Raw genomic sequence first — 16,806 nt, forward strand, 5'->3', positions numbered from 1 at the left:
AGCAAGCCATTGTTGTGTGTGAGGGAAATGCTTTGGTTTATGGGAGCCCTTTTAGGAGCCTTGCTTGATCCTCATTAAAATTGACACCATTACTTTTCAGCCATTTACTTGCAAGGGAAAATTAGTGTGAAGCTCCACATCTCAGTAATTGTGGTGATAATAAAACGGGCGCTCCTTAAAATAGCGAGCGCTGGGAGGTGGCAAGTGTCCCCCGTAGGTCATCAGTGAGTGAGGCTGAAGCGCAGAATTCTGCCTGGGGCCCTGCCACCAAGAAGCAGCAGCCTGGCAGAGGTCGTTTAACTTTTGGTTTCACTGTCCTCGCGTCTGAACAGGAAGGTGCTGAGACTCACTAAGGTTAGACAAAGGCAGCCTGGTGTTGTGAGCATAGCGGGTCTGTGGGCCCACACACCGGGGACCAGGCGAACTGGGACAAGTGACTTAGCTCCTCTGAGCCTCTCTCAGATATGACGCCTCCCTCGTTTCTGTGCTGGCTGTATCGGTTTCCTAGGGGCTGCTGTAACACATCATCGCAGGCTGGATGGCTTAAAACAACAGGAAATTATTCTCGTGTCAGTTCTGGAAGCCAGAAGTCTGAGTCAGGCCCTCTGTAGGGTTGGATCCTTTTGGAGATTCCGAGGGCAAATCCGTTCATGCCTGTGTCCCAGCTTCTGGTGGCTGTCAGCAGTTCTTGGCTTGTGGACGTGTCACCCCATCTCCAGCTCTGTCTCTCCGTGGCCTTTTCCTCTCCGTGTTGTCTCCAATGCCCCTCTGCCTTTCTCTCGTAAGGACACCTGTCATTGGATTTGGGGCCCACCTTCAATCCAGGATGACCTCATCTTGAGATCCTTAACTTGATCACAAAGACCTTATTTCCAAATAGGGTCACGTTCACAGGCGCCAGGGGTTAGGACATGGACTTATCTTTTCTGGGGCCACAGTTCAACCCACTATAGTGGTTATGAGAAATCGGTTGGGTAAACAGGTGAAAATGCCCAACTGGTACCTAGGTGGCTAGCAACAAATGCCACTCTCCTCCTTTCCAAACTTGGAAACTCCTTTGAGGCTTAGAAGACATCTTGAATGGGCTTTATTGACTCAACCAGGAGTTTTATTGAACAACCTGGATGCCGTGTTGGGACCGCCAGAACCGGCCAGTGGCTGACCTGTCACTTGTCCTGCTGAGGTTGCCATCTTTGGTTAATGCTGTCGTCTGGGCTTTCCCAGGACTGAGATAGTTGCTTGAACTCGCAGAAGAGTGTTGTAGAGTTTGAGAGCTTCAAGTTCATCGAGTTGGTCTCGTTACCTCCACCTCTCACCCCATTTTACAACTGGGGACCTCCAGGTTCCGGGCGGGGAAGGGATTTTCGCCGAGGTCTCAAAGGAACTCCACAGCTGGGTCCTCTCGAATCCTAGATTCACGCTGCATGCGCCACACGCCTCTGTCTCTGTTTCAGGATTGCTGTGGAGTCAGCAGCTGCCGCAGCCAGACTCAAAGGTGAGCCCCATGTGCAGCTCTTTGTTTCCAAAAAAAACCCCAAAAAGTGAGAGAGAGAGATGGAAGTATCCAGAAGACCAGTTGCTCCTGCTGACTCATAGAGACCCTTTCTTTGGCTTTGAATTATGAACTCTGTCTCCTTTTGATGTCCAGTTCTGCATTCCCAGAGACCAGCAGATAACTTATGAGCTTTTCACCTGGCATTGGGTATTTGGGGGGGCGGGTGGTAAAGGGCAGCAGAGGTAGATACGGGTCCTCTGGATTTGCAGAGACCAGCCTTGCTTACTCCTCTACATCTACTTTGCAGAAATTTGTCCTCCCGGGGCAAGAGCTATAAGCAGCACACAGTGTCTCGGTGGCCGGTTGGGAGCCGGTCGGGGCCAGGAGTCCCTTCTGGCTGTGAGGGGATCACCCAGGCCCCTCCGCCAGCCCTGACTTGCTGGGCGGCAGACAGGGACAGCGCCGCCCACTGGCCCTTGACACCAATCCGCTGTAACTCGGCTTCAGACGTGATGGGACTCAGCCCGAAAGCGAGAAGGGATCCGTCCCAGGGCTGACTGCCACCCCCCAGGTGTGTGTCGGGGAGGAGGGAAGGCTGTTACTGCGGGCGCTGACCCATAGGCCTAAGGGGCCGACGCCTGGCGTGGAGAGCTCGGCAGCCTGTCCCGTGGGAGAGGTGGTATCAATCGTTCATCGCTTGGGGCAGCCCCGTCCTGGGAAGACAAAGGACCCGGTGTGATCCCTGAGCTCTAGGGAGGGGACTGAGGCAAGTCAGAGCCCCTGAAACCACACTCTGCTGTGCAGCGACCTTTCTTTTTGGTGGGAGGTGTCAGGTTGGAGCCAAGTAGTGTTTCAGTAAGTGAAGAGATGGTGGTCTAGTTCATTAATTAACTGGTTGGTTTATTAGTGAGGCTCTCAAAATTAGGGCCATTCCCAGCCACTTGCTCCTGATGGAAGACCCTTCTCTGTCCTAGTTCCTGTCACATCATGGCTCCCGGACACTGCTTTCGTTTCTCTGAGTGAAGAGGGTGGCTGTAGTGCAAGTGGCATGCAACTACACAGTACTGTGTATCTGGAGGTTCGAACGCATTGGACACCTGACTGTCACCTTCCAGCTTGTAGCTCCTGTGCATTTCCCTGGCACTCGCCGGGCCTCAGCTCACAGAGCCCCTTGGGATTCTCAACTGGACGCATCTTGACCTAGAAGCTTCCTGGCCAGACCTCATTTGATTTTCCATATTCATGATTTTGACGCCAGTGAATTCTTTTCCATTTCTTGCTCTGAGTTCAAGACTTGCTGTTTATCCTGATACTGGTTCTGCGTGCCAGCTTGACGTTGTGAAATCTAGCTGGAGGAAGGCAGAAAGCCCCTCAACTGAGAATGGATGGATGGAGGTGCCATGCCAGGCATAGGTCACAGCGGTGCCTTCCTAAGTGGGCTTGTTAAAGTGGACATGGAATGGTGGGGCTGTAGCGGGGGTTGTGTAGGAGGCCACGTCCTGCTGCTTTTGTGGCTCCAGCAGCCAATACCTCCTCCTCGTCCTAACCGTTGCTACAGCATCAACCCTCAGGGGTTGATGCTCAGGTGCCCCCCTGAGGGTTGATGCACCTGAGCACCTCCGGAGGTCCTGATGGGAATTACGTGGGTGAGTGGTTCAAATTCTGTTTCCATCCTTGGCTAGCTTGGTGGCCTGGGAAGTCATGGAACTTCCGAACCTCAGTTTTCTCATCTGTAAAATGGGGGATGGCATGCTTTGGTAGGAGGGCAGTGCTTTTAAATAATGGGACCCACTCGTGATCTCTAGTCCTGTCATTAGGGGGTCCCACACCTCCTTTCATAGCTCTAAGCCGAGACGTGTACACTCAGCTCAGCCCTGGCTAAAGGTGTGGCTGGTCCTCTCCTTTCCTTCAGGACGCAGATTTCAAAACTTCCTTTGGTAGCTACTGTTTAACGAGCTTTTTGGTTGCTACAGAGTGGCTTTTTATACCTATTTCACAACAGGTATTTCAGGGGCAAAAGCTGGCCAGTGGGTGGCTACATCAGCCCCAGATGTACTGACCAGCAGAAAGTGCTTTCCTGCAGGACTGATACCAGCTCAGAGTTTCTCCTTCTGGGCATTGAGGGCAGTTGATGCCTGTGGGTGCCAGCTCCTGGGGTTGAAGCAGGCACACGCTGGCCTGGATGGGACCCTGTTAGAACTGCCGTATCAGCATATTTGCCATGTTCTCTGCAAGCCATCAGTTGCCCTCTGCTCCATAGTTGAGGCAGGAAGCCTTATTGATTGTTTTAGATTCTGGCAGCCGGCCTAACTGAGGTGACTGGGGTGAGGGCTAATATTTGAGCTCTTGTCTGATCTTTGGCGTTGAGTCTATGGTGTGGGCAAAGAGGATGTAGAAGCGTTACAGACAAGTGAATGACTTAAGAGCATTTTGTAAGAGGGTCTCTTCGTCGTAGCTGGAAATAATTCAGGTGGGCGCGGAGGGCGGAGAGAAAGCTTGTTGCTTGTAGACTCTGGGCAGGTAAGCTTGGCGTGAAGATGTAAATTCATCCGTGGCAGTCGGAGTGCCCAGTAATTTGAGCTAGAACTTAGCAAGATTTTGATCAGTATGTGCTGAATTGAAATAATAGAAAAACAACCTGAGTTGCTTATATTTGGGGGTATGTGGTTCTTAACATATTGCAAATTCTAACGCAAGGAATCTTCCGAGTTCCTCTCTAAACTTATATATACAGCTTCAATTACCGGTCACCTTTTTTCACAAAAGACCCCCGTTGAGACATATTATGCTGAATCTCTTTAAGATGAGTGTAGAAATGCCAACAAATTCTTCCCCTTAAAAAAAAATACTTCCACCAGAGTGCTTTTTTTGGATTCTCCCTCCCTTAGAACACCCTGCTGTTACATTCAGGTCTTGTGTTTGGTTTATTTTCACAGTCAGGAGAAGGTAGGGCAGAAATGACCTATAGTAACAGGGGTGTGCTCCCAAGTTCAAGAGCGGGTTTGAGTTGGAAAGGCAGCATTTAGAGTTTCACCATAGTGAGGTCAGAGTCAGGTTGGAAGTTGGGAAGAGATGGATGGGGGGAGGATGTTAGTGTTTCTCTGGGAAAGCTTTTCTGTTTCTCCTTCTGAGAAGAGAGGATGAGGAGATGAGGACGTCAGTGCCTTGGTTTAGAGGGAGAAGACAGAGCAGAGCATTCTACAGGGATTGTCTTTATTGGTTGTACTGTAATGATCAATCCTCTATCTATGGCGCATCCTGTGCTTGGCCTAGAGGGTGTCTGGGACAATTGGTTGAATGAAACACGTGCTTTGGCCTCTTGGGGTTCTCAGCTCACGGTGCAAAAGACCCCAAACGGCCACAGTGAGAAGACGATAAATAGGGATGGAGATTCCTGGATCTTGGTAGAACTTCTCCTCTCACTTTCTTTCTGCTGGAGCCTCCCCCTTAGAGAATTCTCTCAAACAAGGCCTGTAGGAATTCTGTCCATCCCAAATAAATGTGCAAATCACAGGTCAGGTGGCACCCCAGACATATTCTCTATCATCTCAGCCTGAAAGTGCTCTTTTTTGAGATAAGCATCGCATATCATTTGGGAGGAATCTTTTGGAAGTTGTGCTTTTTATGGAAAAGGAATTCCTCATTTTATTTGCTTCCGCATACACTCTGGACTGAGACTGAAAAATGAAGGATTTAGTCCTTTACGTTTTACATTTTGGCCCAAAGAAACAAAACCATCCTGTGTGTGAACCATCACTGAGTGATCGGTGGGCAGTGAGCGGGGTTGCAGGCTGGCCTGAGGCCTCCCGTTTGCCTTGGATGGTGAGAAGAGACGTAGAATTCATATTGGAGTCTTTTGTGATCTGGGTGACTTTTTTTTTTTTTTTTTTTTTTTTGCGGTATGCGGGCCTCTCACTGTTGTGGCCTCTCCCGTTGCAGAGCACAGGCTCCGGACACGTAGGCCTAGCGGCCATGGCTCATGGGCTTAGTTGCTCCGCGGCATGTGGGATCTTCCCGGACCAGGGCATGAACCCGTGTCTCCTGCATCGGCAGGCGGATTCTCAACCACTGCGCCACCAGGGAAGCCCTGGGTGACTATTTTGAAACTTCTCTTTAGATGATGCTTATAGCAAGGAATTATCTAGAATCACTTTTATTTTCAGGGTCTGAGTTTGCCTCTAAGAAAACAAATGAGGTGTGATTGTTCCACTCCTCCTATGGTTCATTAGCAAAGGGAGGCGTTCCTTGTTTGCTCAGATGGGCTAAAAGCTTTTGCCTCTGCTTGACACACCCCGGGAGCAAAGTAAGGCATCTGAGAGATTAGCATGATAGATTTTTCTGGACTTCCTCTAGAAGTCAGGTTTTTTAATGGTGAAAGTTGATGAAACTGTCAACATTATTACCGTGGACATCTCTCCACGTCTGTACATACCTCTTTGCTTCATTCTTCCTAGTGGCCTGTATGCTGTCTGTTGTGAACAGAGTATAATTTATTTAATCATCCTCCTTTTGCTAGGTATTTAACTGGTGTTCATCTTTTAGTTTCCAGTGACCAGAGAGGCTCCATTGAAAAGCTTTGCGTACACCTGTTGGTTGGGCACCTGGGTGCATATTTTTCTAGGACCTATTTCTGGATCTTTTTTGAGATCAACATTTTCACCCTAAACAGCTTCATTCCGATCGCTGCTGTCTTTGGGACTCCTCCATGGTTTGGTTTTTAGCTTCTTTGCAAATCATTTGAGAAAAAGATATTCTAAATCAGAGTTCTGCCTGTGTAACAAGAGGGTATGTTTAATTCCTGGACTTTTTTTTTTTTTTTTCCTCTCTTTTAAAAATTGTTTCCAGCATACTCTTCCCATGAAGGGAACCCAGCCCTGCAGACACCAGCTGATAATCTTGCATTCCTGAGAGACGTTGCACCCGCTATGGCAAGTGGCAGGGTGCTGAGGCTCCGTGACGGAGCTTCCCAGCGTGACTGCTCTCAGCTGTGTTTACCCCAGCTCCTCAGGAGGGAGCCTCGGGAGCCTGATGTCTGAGTTTCGCATCAGCGTGAAAACCAAGCACAATACGGGGCGGGGGTGGGGGGGGACCTTGTGCAGCGTCTTTGTGTCAGAGGAGAGAAAAGCCTTCATTGAGTCAATGGGACAAGATAAACATGCTTAACTAATTGAGAAGGCAGCTTTTCCATGATCCTAGGACTATATCTTACTCTATGATATTGTCACCTTTGCCATGTCTCTCTCTCTCTCTCTCTCTTTGTCAACTGTGGTAAAATACACATAACATAAAGTGTACCATTTTAACCATGTGTAAGTGCGCGGTTCAGGGGCGTTAAGTACAATTGTTGTGGAACCACCGCTCTCGCTCCCAGAACTTCTTCATCATCCCAAAGCTAGGTCTCCTTTTAACAAAAAGAAGGGCATTTTTGAACCTAAAATTGGCGCACCTTTGTGGCTGCCAAAGAGTCTTCGGTTCCAGTTTAACTTTTCGAAGGCACAGAGATCAGGGCATCGTAAGCATTTGGGGTGTAAATAACACACGGCCCTGCTCCTGTAATTTGCCCAAGAAGACCTAAATTGACACCCAGCTGGTAGAAGCCACTCAACTCCGAGCCAAAGAATGCCGTCTATGACATTAATTAAGGAAGGCACTGTGCCTCCGCCTGCTTTGGGCTTCCCAGGCCGTCCCGCCTCACCCTGCGTCTCCACCTCATCGAGCAAACACAAAGGAATTAGTGGTGTTTTGCTTCTAGCATTTCACATGGTGCAGCCTCCATAAGTCACTGACGAACCTCTGTGCTGGAGGGAAAACACTTTGGCTTTTCCCAAAGCAGCTTTTGCTCCCCAGACTTTGCTCTCTCTGCCGAGAAACATGTATGTTTTAGAGGAAGATGGATCCCCAGCCCAGTTCCTCAAGACCTTCCAGAGTCAGATGTCCAAGCAGGAGGAAAATGAGGCTACGTGCAGGATGAAGAAAGAGCAGCAAACCAGTCCCCTTCTACCAAAATGCATTTCCCGCCCCGCCCCCTTTGTTTTTTAAAAGTAATTCCAGGTACCCAGCATCCCTAGTCTGTTCTAGAAGGTGACAAGCAAAATACTGGTTACGCATTCTTTGATTCTGTCCGAGAAAGAAAGAAATGTGGTACTCCTTCTGTGGTACTCCTTCTCATCCTACATCCTAACTGTCCCTTTTCCTCCAGATCACTTTTGGTTCTGACCTTCTTTTGTGCCCGTCTCTAGAGGCTGGAGGAAGCTTAGGGAAAACAAAACTCAGAACCCAGCTACATGTAGCCTGTCTGGTTTGAGGGCATTTGGCACACTCTTGACAAGACAATGAACTCATTCTACTAATTGTAATTAGCATGAGGTCTTTAGCAGGTTCCCGGGCCCCTCAAACTTCAGAGGCCTTTGATCGGCTCCCCAAATAATCATGCCTCATGCTAACTGGTTTAGTGCGTTTTTTTTTTTTTTTTTTTTTTTTTTTTTAATGCAACAAAAGCCACCACCGCCTCCTCTTGAGAAAAAAGGGAGGCTGGGCTTTAGAAACAAGAATTCTCAGTTGTTTTCACTTGTTCTCTAAATCGCAGAATGTTCTTTCCTTATTCAGCCCCTTGGAGTTGCTAAGAAACTGCCATTTTAGAGGAAAGGTAATTGAATTTTGATTTTAATTTAAAGACAGGGAAGGCAGGGTTCTTCACGTTCCTTAAATGAATGGGTGCCCCGGGAGCAGACTTTCTGTTTCCAGATCAGTCCTGGGCAAGCGGTGTGATTGGAGTCTTTTGGTGTTTTGCTGCCAGAGAGCGGGGTTTTGAAATGGATCTTTGCTGCAAGCGCTGCTGAACTTTGGGGAGAAATACTTAGAAGATCCGCGTGTGCTGGGAAACCCGTGACTCTGGGCTTGATTAATTATGGGTGTAATTTAAGAAGCTCGTTCTGCTTCTGATCCCGGGATGTGTATTTACTGAGTCCGTACGGGAGGCCTCTCTGCCCGGTGGACATTTTTTATGGCCTTTGCCATGTCAGAGCAAAAGTTGTAGATCTCTTATGAGCAAATGTATTATTATGTCCAGGAGAGGATGGGCATGTTATAAAGTTTCAAATGGTCAATTAACAAAGATTTATTCTTTGTCACTCAGGTATTTTCTCTCTCTCTCTCTCTCTCTCTCTCTCTCTCTCTCTCTCTCTCTCTCTCTCTCTCTCTCGATAATTAGCCCTTGGAATGAAGCAGGCTGTGTTCTTCCTGCTCGCCTGGTCCTATAGCTTCAGAGCAGGATTTGGAGACAGGCCGTCTGATGTTTATAGACTCTTAGCAGCTGGGCCTTCTGGTTCGGTAAAGCGGGCTCATTTGGAGCACTTGACACAAGGGAGTGAGAGAGAGAATGCGGGGGAGAGAATGTGTTGTTTAAAGCACTCCGGGCTGTGTTTACTACACGTTTATTTGGTAGAACCTCATTCCAGCAGGGCAGCCAACTGTCCATTGGCTGCAGCCACGCCCTTTGCACTGCCTTCCATTCTGTCTTCATTTGGAGCTCACGCAGGGACCTTCGAATCTCTATTGTGAAGAGTTCTCATCCTCTTTCAGGCCCGTGAACTGGCCCCTGCAACCTGCTGAACCCAGAATACGTATTTTTAAACATTTCAGTAAAAACACAGAGGCGAGGTGCTCGTCAGCTTTTCTGTATGTGTATTTCACTCCCCCGGTAAAGAGAAAAATCTGTTTGCTCTAACATCTGAGAGTTGAACATGCTGTGAGAGACCCTTGCCTAAAACGAAATCCTTCCTGGCGGAGAAGATGTGACTTCTGTTATCGCAGAAGAACAGGAGATGGGCCAGCTCTGGGTTTTAGTCTCTCATCCAGAGATAATTCACTGACTAATTCTTCTTTTTATATCAGCTTGCTGCCCAGAAGAGTTGCAGACCCAGGGCTTTGGTGTGGCCCAGGGCCGAGGAGAACACGTTCGCTGTTGGAGGGTCTTTGTACCCGCCGTCACTGCCCTGTGCCCGCGGTGCTTCCCAAGTGCCCGCTGGGCCGGGCCTCGGAGGGGCTGCCCGCTTCCTGGGGGCTGCCACCCAGCCTGTGCTCCTAGCTGCCATCTGCACCCTGCTTTCAGCCCAGCTTTTCAGAAGTTAGAACGGGAGTCCAATTGCTGTCATCCCCTCACTAACGATGCCTGTTCTTAAGGGTCTGACGGACACAAGGAAGAGTGGTCACTGAAGGACCTGAGAAAGGGGAGTGCCGTGCTCAGCAGATGCTGGCATCCAGGGACCTCTTCCAAGATGTTTCAGGCCTCGTTCTCTGACTTGTTTAAGGGCAGAGAATAAGGTTGCAAAGGAAATCAAAGCCTGATGTGGAGAAACGAAACATGAGGCCTACTGACTTTTTAAAAACATTTTAAATAACATTCTCTAAGGTTTCATTTTATACTGAAGGCAGCTGTAATAAGTTTTGGAAGGCGGTGTAAGGTTTCGATTACAGAGCGATCCAGCTTGCAGCTTTTGTACCCAAAGTGAGAAAGGGCCGAGGGGGAGTTGGGGTGGCTACGAGGTTATTTTGAATAAGGTGAGAAAACTTGAAAGGATGAATTCAAGACTGCAAGCGGTAACATTTGGTGCGCTGTAATTTGCAAATGCAATAACATGAAACCATTGCAAAGGTGGTGGTTTTTGTTTTTGTTTTTTTTTTTGGTTTTTTTTTTTTTTTTTTTTTTTGGTGAACATAGTCCGGATAGCAATGGAATAACTTAATAACTAGAGCTCAGCAGCACGCTGACCACAAGTAAAGCAAGACTGCAGCTCCGTCGTGGGCCCTGCCAGTGTTGCCCCGGTGACGAAGCTCTTTGCCGAACGCTGGCGCAGGCTGGAGCTGTCGTGCCGTATGAAAGACCTCACTGTTCACGGGCATCGTTGTTTGGTATTACATGCGCGGTGTTTGCTTGTGAAACGATTTATGAGAAACAAGCAAGCTTAAGAAAGAGGACTTGGTTTGAAATTCAGTTGATCTGGCTTATGACATTTAAGATTTTATAGTACCTTTGTTTCTGAGAGTAAATATTTAGGTCCACTGTAAATATTTATCTTTGAACATGCAAACACATGCACGCAAAACTGGAAAACTGAGCCAGAGAATGAACTGATACCTGACATTCACTTCCCCGTGGAAAGGAGTAAACTACCTCAGTATTTGATAGGTGCAAAGGCGCCTATTTTGTGAGCTTGGCCGGCCGCGTCCAGCCTGGAGGGCAGTGCCCCTTGGGCTTAAATCTCTCGGGAGGAGGCCTGGTGGGGAGAGTGTGTGTGGACTTAATTCTGTTCTTCTCACGTGGATGGGGCGAGCCGGGGTTGAACCAGAGCTCTGTCCCTGCCAGCTGCTGGCAGGTCCCTGTAGCATCCAGCTGGCCGCCAGGCTGGACCAGGAGGCTCACAGTGGCCCATCGCTAGGATGGTGTCTCAGCCAAGAAGTGAGTGTTTCTAGTGATGCTTGAAAGGATCCCAGCTTTGAGATTTTTCTGCCCACAAAAACTAGGAGCCTCGACTGCTGGGCTCTTTGCTTATTAGCCTGTGTGGGTGATACTGTGAAAAATGAATGACTTCTTTGGGGATCTGAAATCTTTTTAATGTAAAAATATAGGTGTCTGTGAAGTGATGGGAGATTCTGGAATGAAATGTGCTCAGAGTAATTGCCAGCACTTTTTCTTTTTTCTATTTTCACTCCCCCCCCCTTTTTTTTTTTTAAAGTTTTTACAACCAGCAACAGGCTTATTGCAGTAAAATCAATTTGCACATGGTCTGGCTCTTGTCCAACACATTCCACTAAATGACATTTTAATCTGAAAGTCCAGATATAGAAAGGCTTAGGTAGCCATCATGCTGATTGGCTGTTTCCCGCCCCGTGCGCGGGGATACTTAGGCGCAGCATGGAGACATCCTTGCTGTGTTGGGCCTGTTGGCCTGTCCTCATTTTCCTTGGTGGTGTTTTAGGCTGGAGGGTAAAGGCAGCGGTACCCACAGTGCGGAGAGGGAAACGGGCGGTGGCCCTTGCGTACAGGTAGGTGGGGATGGGGTGATATTTGTGAATGGACGGATGATTGGGTGTGTGACTCTTGACCGAGCTGCTGTGTAGGAAGGTTCCAGTGCAGCTGTGATTATGGTGCCTTTGTGGACAAGTTCACACGGCAGGCTAGTCTGTTACTTGATTCTTGAGGAAGCTGGTGTGTGTTTGCTCCTGCACCTGGATGTGGTTGCCTCTACAGGGTTTCTGCAGAGACCACCTCTGAAGCGGAGAGTTTCCCTAGAGACTGAGGCAGGTGAGGGAGGGAGGTGGGAAGTAACAGCTGGCTTCTTCTCTGTGGGGCCTCCTTTAAGACAGCCTGAGACATGGCCAGGGTTTGGGAACCAGTGTCGCTTTTTGTTCTTTCGGTGCCACATCTGAATAAGTTGAGGAACGTCTGTCTGTGCGTCTAGCATGGGATGATGTACAGTGACGCTTACCTACTCATCGAGGAGGTGAATGGGGGCATGGGACAGAGAATGACCAAATGGAGTGAATGCCACAGCAAAGAGGTGAAACCATTTGTTCATAACTTTGGGCCTTAGTTTTTAGTTTATTTTCTTTTTGAGACAATGGATGGAAGCCTTCTCAGAGCATCTTGGAAATGCACGGGGAGACTCTGCCTATAGGCTCCATTTTGGAATTCGGGGCGACCTTAAAGTGAGTCTTGTCGCTTCCCTGGGATTGTTAAGCTGACGACCAGGGTGAGCTCCTGAGGGTGTCCCCAGTGGAATGAGAGAAGAGGCACTCTTTTCCCCGCCATTTGCCTTTTAGATTGTCAGGATAAAATCTTAACCCTTGTTCGTCAGGTGGCCACGGACGTCCAGTGACTCATGGTGTAGTAAGTTCTTCTCTCAGTTTTCTAAATAAGTACTCCTTTCACAGGGGTCGCGCCCCAGCTGTCTCCTTTGAAGTCGTTTTTGCCCTGTGTCGGGCTGTGGTGGTATTTCAAAGGAGTCAGCCAGCAGGCTCAAGGCCCTTTTGGCTTGAGTTCACGGTCAGCCTTGTGGACAATACAACTTATTTGTTCGTCTCTCCCCCCGCCGTCCTGTCCCTGCCTCCCCTTCCACCCCTCTCCCCCCAGAGCGATCGCCACACCGGCCCATCCTCCAGGCCGGACTACCGGCAAACGCCTCCGCCGTGGTCGGAGGCGACGTGGAGTTTGTCTGCAAAGTGTACAGCGACGCCCAGCCTCACATCCAGTGGATCAAACACGTGGAGAAGAATGGCAGTAAATACGGGCCCGACGGGCTGCCCTACCTCAAGGTTCTGAAGGTGAGCACGTTCTGAATCCAAAGACGCCCACGGCCGGGGTCTCCCCAATGGCTTCGGCCACAGGTGCTTTGGCTTCCCGTTGGATTAGAGAGAAGACGACTCTCTTACGTGTCCAGCACAGGGTGTGTTTAAGAATTAGCAGGTCATCAGGCTTGCTGATAACGCCTCAGAAGGGAGACGGGGTATGGGGAGGACTGCCAAAGCTGGAGTCAGAATAGTTGAGCTATTTATCGGCCCTGAGGTCTTAGGTGGGACATTTAGGCTTAGCTGCACATCTGTAGAAGTGGTAATATCTCCCCTACAGGGCGTTATGCGGAGTAAATGGGATGAAGTAGCTGGGAAGCTTCGTAAACTCGAGGCGCGTTGTACCAACGTTTATTGTTACACTGATGTTGTTTTCTCTTAATATCTCTTAATAGGATGTTAGGATCACATTTTCGTAGCCACCTTTTAGAAACAATTTAGATCTTCCTTTTAAGAGAGACCCCTTAGCCTTTGAAGTTCGTTCACCCGTGGTTTCGGTGATGAGCTTGAGAAGGTACTCCTGCACTCATGTAACGTTGAACAAGGAAACTTTCTTTCCCCTCGTAGTTCTTATTTGGTTCCGTGCAAGACCTTGTTTTAATAGCACCAGCCTCTTTATATTTTTTAGATCTGTCTTGCTCTTCAAGATGGTGGTAGCAAGCAGCAGTTAAGTCTGTACAAATGCTTCCGAGTGCACTGCCTGCCACGTCTCCCACGTTGAGCTGCTCGTAGCGAATGTCCTTTAAAAGAACGGTCTTCCAGTAGGACCATAGGAAGCTCAACTCAGAGCATTAAACCAATGAAGTGTTCTCTCCCGCTGAGAACACCAAGGATCCAAAGAGCTGGAAAGAGATGACCAGCCTGTGAAACTGTGGACCCTCTGCAGGGGGGTCGATCCCACCTTTCCTCCCCTCTCCACCGGGTCACTTCTGCTGTCCACTAGTTGACTGGTTTGCTTCCTTCTAAACCCACAGCCCTTTGACGTCGCTGTTTAGATGAGATGGAGGTTGTTTTTCTGCGGTGTGTTGGTGGTGGGACCCTAGGTAGTGTGAAGTCCTTCCTGGTTGGCCATTATATTGTTCTCCTATGTCTGTTCCAGCACTCGGGGATAAATAGTTCCAATGCAGAAGTGCTGGCTCTGTTCAATGTGACTGAGGCGGATGCCGGGGAGTATATTTGTAAGGTCTCCAATTATATAGGGCAGGCCAACCAGTCTGCCTGGCTCACTGTCCTGCCAAAACAGCAAGGTAACAACGTTTTTGTTTTGTTTTTGTTTTGTTTTTGGTTTTGTTTTAAAGAAGGCTGGATATAGAAGCTGAAAAGACTTGATGCTTTGGGAGGCTGCAGGCAGCTTATAGGATGACTCTGAGGTCTTGGTATATTCATCATAATCTTTCTTTGGTGATGCAGCTGGTATGATGCCAGCAGCCATGGAAAAATGCCCACAATATTCAAAGCGCTTGCTCTAATTTCTTCTAAAGATTACCTTCCACCCCCACCCAGTTTTTAAGTTGTTCCTTCTGGTTTATCTCGTTGGGGCTGCACGTCTCCCATCATTACTACGCATCAGCACCGTTGTAAACACACAGCGGCACATGCCTGTTGAATTTGTGGCCTTTGCATAGCAGCAGAATTCATACCTCCTCTGCCCCACGTTTTGAAAGAAACACTGGCACGATATATAATTGGTTCAACAGAGCATCCTTTTCTTGGTTGCGTAACTGATACTTATGGAATACCGTCCTTGACTTTGTTATCCCAATTCAAGGATGTTCCGTCTGAGTGAGTAAATGTACTCCTGGCTGCTGTTGAAGACAGCAGGTTGCCTTTCTCGATCTGTCATGACTCACATTCAAATGTTTGTATTAAGAAAAGAAAAAAAAAGAGTCCGGTTTCTTTGCTACCAAGATCATGCCTTCTTCCATTTTCTTTCAATGCAACGTTATGTCGAGATGGTTACCCAGGAGTAAAAAGAACCGGAGCCTGCTAACCAGCACAAAGTCCCACACACCCTGCTAGTTCCCACAGGCCTGGTAGGAGGTGCCAGGTGTCCACTTGGGCTGATCTGTGGTGTGCTGTCTTACGACACGACAGTTTAGACACAACTATCCTTTTTTTCGAGGTGGGAGTCTGCAGCCAACAGAACCAGAACCCAACTTGGACTTTTGGGTGCCATACTTTTGGAAAATCACCCCTATATCCAAAGCAAAGCAAAGCAAAAAGGCCAAGAGAATGGATCTCTGTGGGTTGATTTTTCCATGCCTTTGATCGCATGCATGTATGTCTAGGTGGTGAAGCCAGTGTGGTGACGGGCCTGTGGAGGTGAGCTGCTCCGTGTCGCTCAGTCTCTCTTGGTTGTGGGCTTTGTGGATGGGCTGCAATCGGAATCTTCCGGTGGCCGGTACCCTCCGGAGCCCCCGGTGCGACGCCTCATGGTTCCATGGCCCCCTCCACAATCATTCCTGTGTCGTCTAGCCTTCTCTCTTGCTTTCCTTGTTTTCTAGGCCGCCGGTGTTAATACCACGGACAAAGAAATTGAGGTTCTCTATATTCGGAATGTAACTTTTGAGGATGCTGGGGAATATACGTGCTTGGCGGGTAATTCTATTGGGATATCCTTTCACTCTGCATGGTTGACAGTTCTGCCAGGTATATACTGCTCTTTCTCTCCATGGTTTTTTTCCTCCTCTTGGTTGATTGCTATAAAATTAACACAGCTTCTGTTCTCAGAAATGGCCCCTTTTCCCCTTTTGCATAAAGAGTTTTTTAAATGTTTAAAAATTATCCCCCAGGGATAAGAAAGTTGTCTTGGAAAATTCACTCACAATGAGATCCCACCCTCACATTTATGATCAAGTGAAATTTCACCCTTCAAACCCGAAGGGATCTTATATTTTTAGTGAGTCATTGGGTCAATGTATAGATTTACCCATCCCCCTTTCTTTTAAGGAAGAAGTTGAAATTACTTTGTAAAATCCAAAGTAATTTTTTCTCATGTCAAATTCCCTTTTGCTAAAATCCCATAAGTACTTTTATGACTTTGGTTCTGCTTTCTATTTTTAACAAGATGTAAATAGATGGGTGTGTGTTGAGGTGCCCGGGGAGAAGCACCCCCGTGCGTAGGGTGTACAGAAGCAGTGTGTTACCTACCTGGGGGACCGGTGGCTTGCTGCATGATGGAATGGAACCGACTCTCAGTTTGCTTTTACTACAAAGCATGCTCTTGCCCTCTTGGGCTTGATGTTATTTCTACCCTACAGAGAAATCAACATCACTGAAGCCCTGTTGCCTGAACCTTGCTGCTGTCTGAATCTTTAACCGACATCTCTATCCTAGTCAAGCTTTCTTGATAATTACTATCTCCTTTAATGCATCTGTCTCTTCGTCATTTCCTTTGTGAAACTGCATAGACTATGGTTTGCTAGCTCATAATGTTCCACTCCAGTTATTAATTCCTTATTTTTAAAGTGCGGTGCCTACCTGCATGCTTATTTTATATCTAGTAAAAATAAATTGAGCATTTCGTTTTGTGCTGTGCTGCTAAGAGTTTTGACTGTCTTGCAAATAGTTTTCTGTTTCAAATGTATAAGCTTTAAATAATGCCATTGCATTCGTTTTTCCTTTTGTTGTGAATCTGCTCTGTGAATATGTGCTCTGAGACAATGAGATGCCTCTTGTATTGAGCTTGCTTTTACTTGCGGTACTGCAATCTGCAAGTGCCTGACTGGCACTTCTTAACCAATTTGCCTAACAGTATAAGCACATTAACTAAGAATGCAGTTTGAGAAAAATACTACTTGGAAATACACTGCTTGTCGATTGACCGATTGACCGTTAAGCACTAAGGAGGGAGCAGACGTTATTGGAAGTTGGTATAAGAATGTGCTAACTTAAGTGACTATATGTATCCTCACGTGCGACACTATCTCTATTTTTCCTTTAAGAGAAAAGTTGCAGTGACATCA

General features: G+C 47.9%; 1 protein-coding gene across 13 annotated transcripts in view; it reads left to right on the plus strand.

The window, feature by feature from the left end:
• Positions 1–16,806, plus strand: part of FGFR2 (fibroblast growth factor receptor 2) — a 127,720-nt gene that overhangs the window by 61,021 nt on the left and 49,893 nt on the right. For all 13 annotated transcript variants that reach the window (XR_010838801.1, XM_067024510.1, XM_067024509.1 and 10 more), the window contains 2 exons: positions 12,627–12,817; positions 15,346–15,490. Coding sequence is in view for 12 of the 13 variants with exons in the window: in XM_067024510.1 (XP_066880611.1) it covers positions 12,627–12,817; positions 15,346–15,490 (336 nt within the window). In the remaining variant the exon portion in view is untranslated. The remainder of the gene's footprint in view (positions 1–12,626; positions 12,818–15,345; positions 15,491–16,806) is intronic.

Source organism: Kogia breviceps, chromosome 2, assembly GCF_026419965.1.
Source record: "Kogia breviceps isolate mKogBre1 chromosome 2, mKogBre1 haplotype 1, whole genome shotgun sequence".
NCBI classification, from domain to species: domain Eukaryota; kingdom Metazoa; phylum Chordata; class Mammalia; order Artiodactyla; family Physeteridae; genus Kogia; species Kogia breviceps.